The following is a 9,469-nucleotide window of genomic DNA, read 5'->3' as shown; positions in this document are numbered from 1 at the left end:
GCTGCATATAAGCGTCCTGATCGCCTCGGAATCATGAAGAAGGCTTGTCGATCTCCCTCCCACCGCCAAGGGCAGAAATGAAAAAAGAATATATATATATATATATATATATATAAAATAATAATAAATGCATCATACATCATGAGGCAAAGGACAGCATCACACAATTTTCTTCCATTTTGAAATAGATTTGTCACACCAACCAGCAATATTAACGTCACATTAAAAAATATGTTTATACCTTTGAATGGCAAACTACAATATCAAAGTGTTAACTTATGTGAAACATGAACACAGAGAGTACTCTTACAAAGTCCATTGCTAACAATTTATTGTTAGGTTTGACACGTCCTGTTATTATTGTTCTTGTTACGAGAAGCACCAGACACGGTCAGACGGAAATCTTTCACATCTCCATCAGAGTAAGGCGGAAGTGCCAAAAGAATTTAGCTACTTGATGACAAATTATATAATCATTATATAAGTCTCAGTGAAGGACGTGTGAATGCAGGGAGTAAATTAATCAAGCGAGCGCATGGGTACAAAAGGCATATGTCGTCTGAAAGAACAATACCCCTCAAATGATACATGCACAAAAGCTCTTACGCCACGCAATGGAACAATGTAAGGAGAATCTGACGTGGCCTCAGGGTGAAGGATTGCATTACAATCGGAGGGTTGTTGGGGAAATTTTTAGGGTTGTTTTTGCATAACGCAGGTGAGCATCGTCTGATGAAACCGATCCACAATAAAAAAAAACAGCATACTTCAGTTTAACTTTCATATACATTTGCAAAGAAATAACAGAAAGTGAGAGAGCTTACTGGCTCTCTGATTAGAATGACACATAGTAAGACTCTTATAAACAAGTTCACAAGGGCGGAGACAAAAACAAGGAAGACATGATGCTGTTATTATTTAGTCTCCAGATAAAACTAAAACTTGTTGACCTTGCTGTAAGACCGGAATGTGCTAGCTACCCCCTTCCAGGAGAAGCAGAGACATTCATCTCTGTCTGTCTGCTGGGGGGTGAGAGACAGAGAAAGACTCATAGTAAACACTTAATTCAGAAAGAGGTCTAATTGTAATAAAGATTAAAAATAAAAGGTTATTTTTAATCACGCGATTGTTTCTATGTTAACACACATTGTCAATTAAGAATCAATTAAGAAAATTACCCTTACAAGGTGGAAAATATTCAAGCAGGTTGAATACATTCTGAAGGAACCACATGCCTACACTACACATACAGTATGTATATTATGAGAGTGTATCCAAACCTGAACAGGAATTGAGAAATAGATAATAATTGCAAAGATGATATGTTGTATACAAGCAGTTTTTCTTCCCAAAGCTGCCCATAGATCTCTTTGGTACACCCTGTAAACCCCGTGTTAGTTGACTATAGGAAATAACTTAAAAAGGAAGAGCATTTGTAATGGGTTTCTTGACACATTGGAAGTTGCTGGAAAGTACTCCCACATACAGTGGGGTCTGTAGGAATTAGGACAGCGACCAGATTTTTAGAGGACGGTGTTCCTACATTTCAGGAAAGAAGGTACAAAAAGTGGCACAAAAAAAAGAAAGAAGGCACAAATACTTGTCGCGTAATTGTACCTTACAGGAACATGAAATTGTACCCATAGCCAACAATATATAATTCATTTGGAAATAGTAAAGCATACTCATTTGTACCCAAAGAGACCATCACTGTACTGTATCACAGGGCACATTTGGGAAATTAGAATAAAAGAATAGAATAGAAGAAGAACAACATAACTCCACTGTCACTTTATGTGTACACATTTCAATTGATATGGACATATCATATTAAAGTGCAGACTCTTAAGCTTCAAATTGAGGGTATATAGATCTATATTAAGTGAACTACATAGGAACACTGTCCTTTCAAATTGTGTCACACCACATACCAATGGGGAACCACAGATGTTTTCACTCTGTGGTTTGACTGACGACAAAACAAATTATTTACCGATGAACATTTACTGTAAGTCAGGTCTGGCAAGATTAAATGCAGCAAGTCAGTGAGTCAAATATGTTAAATATGAGTTGTACACATTCTTGCATGCACGCACACGCACAGACGACAACATTTGAGAAAAGGTAATAAGATAATAAGATATTAATTGGACAAAGATTTGTCCCACTTCTGCCCACAGTCCTTGCATATTATATGACCCCTGCAGTGAACTGACCATTTGAATAAATGTTCACAGACTAAGAAAAAAAAAAATATCCTAGTGGTCAAGGAATATGACTGGGACCCGGGAGGCTGGTGGTTCAAGTTCCGGTGCAGCCACGTTAACATCCGCGCAGCCGTCGGGCCCTTGATCAAGGCCCTTAACCCCACATTAACCACCCTGCTTAGTCTAACCAACTGTAAGTCACTTTGGATAAAAGTGCCAGCTAAATAACTATAATGTAAAATGTGATCATTTGCAATGACCGTGAATATTCACTGTCAAACATTGGACAAATACATAATAACTAAAGTCAGAAAGACAAAACAATGATAATGGACTCAATGAATAAGTGACAATACAATTATAAATAATGAGAAATACTCAACCAATTCAGGAATGGATACCCAAAAAGACATAAATTAGATCAATGTGGATTAGCTTGCTTTGGGATCCAATTACCAAGAATGCGGATTTATAGAAGGAAATTTATATTTTGTGGAAGCTACGTAAATGCAAGACAAAAAAAAAAAAGGAGAAAAAAAATGGGGGAAAAAAATCTAAATACAATACCGGTCTGGGACTTTGAAGGTGGCACTTGTCACCAAATAATCAGATAAAAACCTGGAAGCCCTCCAACCAGAACTTCTAGAAACTCCTAGAAATGTATGTGGTCTGGTGGCATGACAAGAGCTATGAGGAATTACCAAGAGAAATAAGACGGGAACTGAGAACCGGTTAGGATATGTTGAGAAAATGAAAAAATATGCCATCACATGGATGGCACTGGCACAAGGCGATCCCAAACCCTCGGCCCAGGGTGTGAAACAGGCATTCTTATGAGGCTGCTGGTCTCACAATGAGGCACATTCCCCACAGTGCAAAACTCACAGCACCTTTAACCTTCAACCTTTAAAGGACACTTTAAAGCTGATAGACAGTGTAGTGCAACCGACTGTCAACTCATAAACATTCAGCAAACACTTTATTAGGTATTCATTAGACTAATCTTTTTAGTTTTCTCCTGCTGTAGCCTGTCCACTTAACAGTTATGATTCGTTGTGTGTTCAGAGATGCTCTTGTGCATACCGCTATTGTAATTGTGTGGTTATTTGCGTTGCTGTCAGCTTTGACCAGTGTGGCCATTCTCCTCTGACGTCTCTCATTAACAAGGTGTTTCTGTCTGCTAAACTGCTGCTCACTGGATTTTCTTGTTTTTTGCACCATTCTTGAATTGAAATGAATGCATACCTGACTGTATATATGGACAGAAGAATGCACAGTAGCTGAGATGAAAAATGTTTGATAAATGGACCAATTATCACTCCCTTTAGATTTGCGGTAATTGTAGGCAGGAGGAAATAGACAGGAATGCAGTAGTTCCGGAGAGGGATGGTGTCATGGCTTATGCTGGGTGGAGTTTTGCGGCTATAAATTTGAACACCTGGAGATGCCTCACAATTCTGAATCTTAAGTCTTGTGGAGACTTCATTGCTGCAGGTAAAACACGTTTTTTAATTGTTGTCTTTGCTCAGGATTATCCTTTAGCGGACAAATTTGCTTTGAATATCGGTCATGTTTGCATAGTGTTGGCTGCAATGGTGCGTGTCCAGTCATTAGGACAAGAACGGGTTCAAAGCGAGGGTTGGAACCGAGGACATAACTAATGAGACTCTAATTACGGTGCTGTGGCAGGATGGTTTCATACTTACTGTGAATAGGTCCATGAGTGGAAAGACATTATTTAAAATAAAAATAAGCATGTATTATTGATACCCTAGAGGAGTTAACTTTTTAGAGTCAGACGTAGGTGGCTTATGTATCGGTATTCTTAGTTGGCTAGGTAAGCAGTGTTTGGATAGTTAACTTTGGTCACTTTTGCTGTTTGTTTGTTTCTTTGTTCTCAAAAAAAAAAAAAAAGAAAAAAAAAAAGGGCCCTCGTCCTTATCTTTGTTGTACAGGTAGCAATTGAAATTGTACTTCCCTCTAGGGTCTTTCAGCGAACTTATCCCTGGTTATGGGTATGCACTTTGTTGTACGTCGCTCTGGATAAGAGCGTCTGCCAAATGCCAATAATGTAATGTAATGTAATAGGCTTGAGGTGGTTAGCATAGTTGGGGCAGTGCGGTGGTGTAGTGGTTTAGCACTGTTGCCACACAAGAAGGAGGTTCTGGGATTGAACATAGGCCAGCCGTCTGCGTGGAGTTTGTATGTTTGTATGTTCACGTGGGTTTGCTCCGGGTACTTATGAACCATTACGCCACTAAGCCAGCTCCCACAAGAAATAATAGTTGGTTGCTGGAGATCAGATCCCATTTAAAATAAAAATGTATATGTATTCCTCATTTGCTTGAGGCCTTGCATTGTATAAGAATTGTATTTTCCCTGTTCATATTTGGGATACCAATGACAAAGGAGAAGTTAAAAGTTAGCATAATTTGTTCAGGGTAAAATAATACGTATCGCTTGCATTTCCCAGAATCAAGACCGTATTACACGGCACGCTTTTCACAGTCCGCGCGTTTTCCTCTCAGAATCAAAAGAGGCGACAAACTAAGACTGGTCTGCTCTTTGTGTTTCAGAAATGAAGGGATTCCTGTGCTTGTTCGGGTTGAGTCTGTGCCTATATCTGTGGGACCAAGCTCTTGCTGGTGAGTTCTGGAGTACTTCTGCCACAAAGCGATGGACCTAGTCTGGAGGGATATTGGGGGAGCAGTGGAGCATAGTGACTAATAAAATGTGGGCTGTGGTAACTACTTACTACTAGTAACTTTCAGAAAAGTGTTTCTGCTAAAAATTTAATATTTGCATTAACAAGCTGGTGTACAGGTCGACCTAATAAATTGCTCCCTGAGTGTATGTTTACATTCTCTGTTACATATGCTTGTTTATATACTCTAAAAAAAAATTAAATCACGAAAGATTTTCCTTCAAATCCAGTTATGTTTAAATGAAGAAAAGGTGTACGGCTTTGGTGCTGTGACAGACGTCTCACTCAGCTGACTCAGCTTCTTGTACGCATGTGCATGCTATACAGTGTGAATACAACTGGGTGCTTGGTGCTGATGTTCTGCTTGTTTTTATCCACAAAAGAGAGCCTTGGGGGCAGATACATTCTGGATGCTGTCGAGGAGGCCAAAAAGACGGTCGATGCAGCGTACCTGTATTCCCGCCATCTGTAAGTGCCTGTAAAAGCGCTTTGGATAAAGGCGCTATATAAATGCGCTATATAAATGCCATTTACCATTTAAAACACGCATTCATTCTTCTGGAGGATGAGCGGCCTGTAGTGTAGTGTTTAAGGTTTTTTTAAAATTCTGTACCTATGTGCTGTTTGTATTGCTGCCTATGTTGGTGTTTTTGCTTTTTCGTCTTTGTTTACTGCGATTTTTAACTGTGATTTTAGTTACTGCCTGCTCCGATTGTACAGCACTTTGGTCAACGTGGGTTGTTTCTAAATGTGCTTTAAAAATAAAATGTTAAAAAAAAAATTTTTAAATGGATTTTTATGTAATTGCGTTGCTGTCTCGTCGGCTGGCAGGAGTCTGGATCGGGTCCGGAAGAACACGGTGAGCCCGGTGCGCAGGCTGCAGTGGGTGAAGCAGCCATTCGGGGACACCAGGACGGCGGTGCGCTCCGCCGACTACTTCGACAACACAGTGAGGCTCATCAAGGAGAAAGTTCACAGCGGCCGCATTAAACGTTCGCTCAACGCGACAGGTACGTTACCCCGGAAACCGCCCGCCACACGCACGCACGCACGCACGCATACACGCACACACACGCACACATACACGCAGACACACACACACGCATACACGCACACACACGCACACACACACACACACACACGCATGCACGCACGCCCTCCCTCACCATCCACAGCTTCACAGCGCCCCCCCCCCTCCTCTGCTCCACGCCTTCATCACATCCCGCACTGATTACTGCAACAGCATGCTCTATGGCACATCCTCCAAAACTCTCTAAACTTCGGTTCATTCAGAACTCTGCAGCCCGACTGCTCACCCACTCCCGGGCCCGTGGTCCGCCCCACTCATGTCCTTCAGTCCCTCCGCTGGCTTCCGGTTACACAACAAATTCAATTCAAACTCTTACTCATCACCTACAAGGCTCTCCATAACCGGGCTCCCCCCTACCTCACCGACCTTCTCCACCACCACACTCCCCCCCCGCGACCTCCGTTCAGCCGACGCCAACCTGCTGTCTCCCAGCAACATAGATACTGTACGTGCCACTAACACAGATACCAAGTTATTCTTCTGTATGGACACATGATCGTTATAAATGATGTGCATTTCCCGGTCCTGCCAAAAGCCAAGTTTGGCCGGCTCTCGTGGAGTGGCATAATTGGCTCGCTGCTCCAGAGGGAGGGACTTGGCAGGGTTAGAGGATCTCCGCACAATTAAGCACCTCGGATGCGGTGTATCTAACACTAACTCTAATTGGAATAGATGGGGTGCAATTGGCTACCAAAGAAAAAAAAAAAAATGATATGCATGATGTGGCATGTACTAAACTGTTACCTTGCGTATCTCTCTCCTTCTCTCTCTCTCTAACACACACACACACACACACTATTTTTCTCTTTCCCACCACACACTCTCCTTATCTCTCACACACTCTCTCTCACACACACTCTCACTCTCTCTGTCTACGGCTATCTCTCTATCGCTCTCTCATACACTCTCTCACCATTGCTCTCCCACACACATTCTCTATCGCTCTCTCTCTCACTCACACTCTCTCTCTCACATGCACATACACACTCTCTCTTTCTCTCAGATCTGCTAACAGCAGAGGAACTGAAGCAGATCGCCGATCTGACCGGCTGCTCAGCCAGGGTCAGCTCTCCTTCCTGCCGTACCACCCCACAGATAAACAAGTACAGACCAGCCACCAGTGTCTGCAACAACAGGTAGGACTGCAGCACCTTCCCCTCCCGCTGACAAACCCCCCAGGGCTTCCCTGCCAGGCGGCTTCTAGCATTCAGTCCTTAACTTTGACCAGCGCTTGAACCCAAGTTCCTGCAGTAATTTTTTTCCTTCCAGCTAAAGAGCTGACTTAGACCCATATCTAAACACAGGTTTTCTTGAAAATCTTACCAGCAGTTGGCAATATGGATTTTTTTTTTTTTAAATGCTGTGTAGAGATGCAATGGAAGAGTTGTTTGTAAATGTGACACCTTCCTCCAAACAGAGAAAACCCCCGCATGGGATCCAGCAACACCCCGTTCGCCCGCTGGCTCTCAGCAAAGTACCAGGATGGGATCGCACTGCCTCTCGGGTGGGACAGAACCGCGCCTGTTAACGGACACGTACTTCCACTGGTACTATTCATTTATCCATTTATTTATTCATTTATTCATTATTAATAGCAATGTGGGCTGAAGCTGCTGCAGTAGTAGTAGTAGTATCAGCTTTACTGATAATACTTGTGGTAGCTTTACATATCCTGTCAGTTTTTAACAAAACTGTTCCACTACCGCCGTTTGGTAACTGTCTCTCTCTCTCTCTCTCTCTTTCTGCTATGAAAGATAATTATAAATCTGTAAATTTATAAGATGTAAAAATTTCTATGTAAAACACTGCATTCCCCCGGTCACTTCTTCCATCTAGGTTAGGGAAGTCTCAAACCGCATCATGGGAATAGCCAATCAGGACGTGACGAGCGATGACACCTACACGCACTTGGTCACCATCTTCGGCCAGTGGACGGACCATGACCTCACCTTCACGCCGACCTCTCCCAGCATCCGCTCGTTCAACAAAGGCATCGACTGTGAGGAGAGCTGTGAGCGAACAGAACCCTGCTTCCCCATCCCAGTAGGTGTACCTCCGCTACGCTACGCTATACTACGCTATGCTATACTACGCTACGCTACGCTATACTACGCTATGCTATACTACTGCTATGCTACGCTACACTAATGCTCCACGTTAGCGGAGGGATACTGCCACTTCTTGCCCCAGAACCACCGTAGAGCAGGATAAGTAAGTAGGTATAGACAATTATTTTAGGTGAACTCCCTTTCCCCTTTCAGTCCAAAGAGTGCCATGCATAACTATCGTAAAATCTCGACCACATACCTTTTCAATCAATCTAAAAACGACTGCGATGCTATTGTTCTGAGCCTAAATTAAAAACCTGACTCAATCTTCTCAACCAAAGCCAAAACGTCCTGCGATTTAGGGGCGGAGCCACTTAAGCTTCGATGTGACTATGTGGGCATTCACGCCAAAACGCTCCTCTAGGTCCCCTGTTTACGTACCTTTTTCGGAGGGCCTCCGATTGGGCCTGTGCTAATTTGGTATCATTTCTCTTATAAACCAGCTCCCCGAAGGAGACTCCAAGCGCAGCGAGGAGCACCCGTGCATGCCCTTCCCCCGCTCCGCTCCGGGCTGCGGCACGGGGCAAACCGGCCGTATTTTCGGGGCCGGAAACATGCGGGAGCAGATGAACGCGCTCACGGCCTTCCTGGACATGGGACAGGTGTACGGCTCCACCGACGTCCTGGCCCGGGACCTGCGGGACCTCACCAACGACCGCGGGCTGCTGCGGGTCAACCGGAAGTTCACCGACAACGGCAGGGAGCTCCTCCCGTTCTCCGACATGACCGTGAACGTCTGCGCCACCCGCAACGCCATCCAGAAAGCCGCCAACCTGGAGGAGATCCCCTGCTTCGTGGCAGGTGAGGAACAGCAATTCCGCGTGCGAACCCCTTTCGCGCACGTTAACCCTACTCCTGTGTAACCTTCAAGAGATTTTGCAACTAACTTTTCGCACTGCGAATATACGATTTACGGTAAACGGGGGAACGCTAGAGGCACATGCCGCAGGTCGGGTGACCGAGGTCTCTGCCGTGTCTCTGGCCTTGCGCAGGTGATGTGCGCGTGGACGAGAACCTCGCCCTGACGTCCATGCACACGCTGATGATGCGGGAGCACAACAGGCTGGCGCGTGGCCTGGCTCAGATGAACCCGCACTGGAGCAGTGAGACGCTGTACCAGGAGGCCAGGAAGATCATGGGAGCCTACTCCCAGGTAAACATCACACTGCACTGCGCAGTGTGGGCCACTTCGTCATGCTTACTTCATTCAGGAAATTGAATGTACGCAATTCAGGTGATGCATTGCAAGAGCCGGTGTAAAATACCCAGTGTACCAGGATGTTTTCTATGGAGTCGTTCCCTATTAGTCACCAGTGCCACTTCCACACACAGGTGATCACATACCGGGATTATCTGCCCC

At 44.2% G+C, this 9,469-nt stretch overlaps 1 protein-coding gene across 1 annotated transcript in view; it reads left to right on the top strand.

Moving 5' to 3' along the window:
• The first annotated feature begins 3,676 nt into the window (after nucleotides 1-3,676).
• LOC133140900 (eosinophil peroxidase-like) overlaps nucleotides 3,677-9,469 on the top strand; it is an 11,028-nt gene continuing 5,235 nt past the window's right edge. The window contains exons 1-10 of the mRNA XM_061261188.1: nucleotides 3,677-3,701; nucleotides 4,784-4,852; nucleotides 5,295-5,379; nucleotides 5,743-5,921; nucleotides 7,005-7,137; nucleotides 7,419-7,548; nucleotides 7,838-8,044; nucleotides 8,553-8,910; nucleotides 9,102-9,262; nucleotides 9,442-9,469. The exon at nucleotides 9,442-9,469 is cut by the window's right edge and continues 231 nt beyond it. Coding sequence (XP_061117172.1) covers nucleotides 4,786-4,852; nucleotides 5,295-5,379; nucleotides 5,743-5,921; nucleotides 7,005-7,137; nucleotides 7,419-7,548; nucleotides 7,838-8,044; nucleotides 8,553-8,910; nucleotides 9,102-9,262; nucleotides 9,442-9,469 — 1,348 coding nt within the window. The 5' untranslated portion in view covers nucleotides 3,677-3,701; nucleotides 4,784-4,785. The remainder of the gene's footprint in view (nucleotides 3,702-4,783; nucleotides 4,853-5,294; nucleotides 5,380-5,742; nucleotides 5,922-7,004; nucleotides 7,138-7,418; nucleotides 7,549-7,837; nucleotides 8,045-8,552; nucleotides 8,911-9,101; nucleotides 9,263-9,441) is intronic.

The sequence above is a fragment of the Conger conger genome, chromosome 11 (genome assembly GCF_963514075.1).
Source record: "Conger conger chromosome 11, fConCon1.1, whole genome shotgun sequence".
NCBI lineage: Eukaryota > Metazoa > Chordata > Actinopteri > Anguilliformes > Congridae > Conger > Conger conger.
Note: the sequence above shows the minus strand (reverse complement) of the source record. Positions and strands in the feature narration are given on the sequence as shown.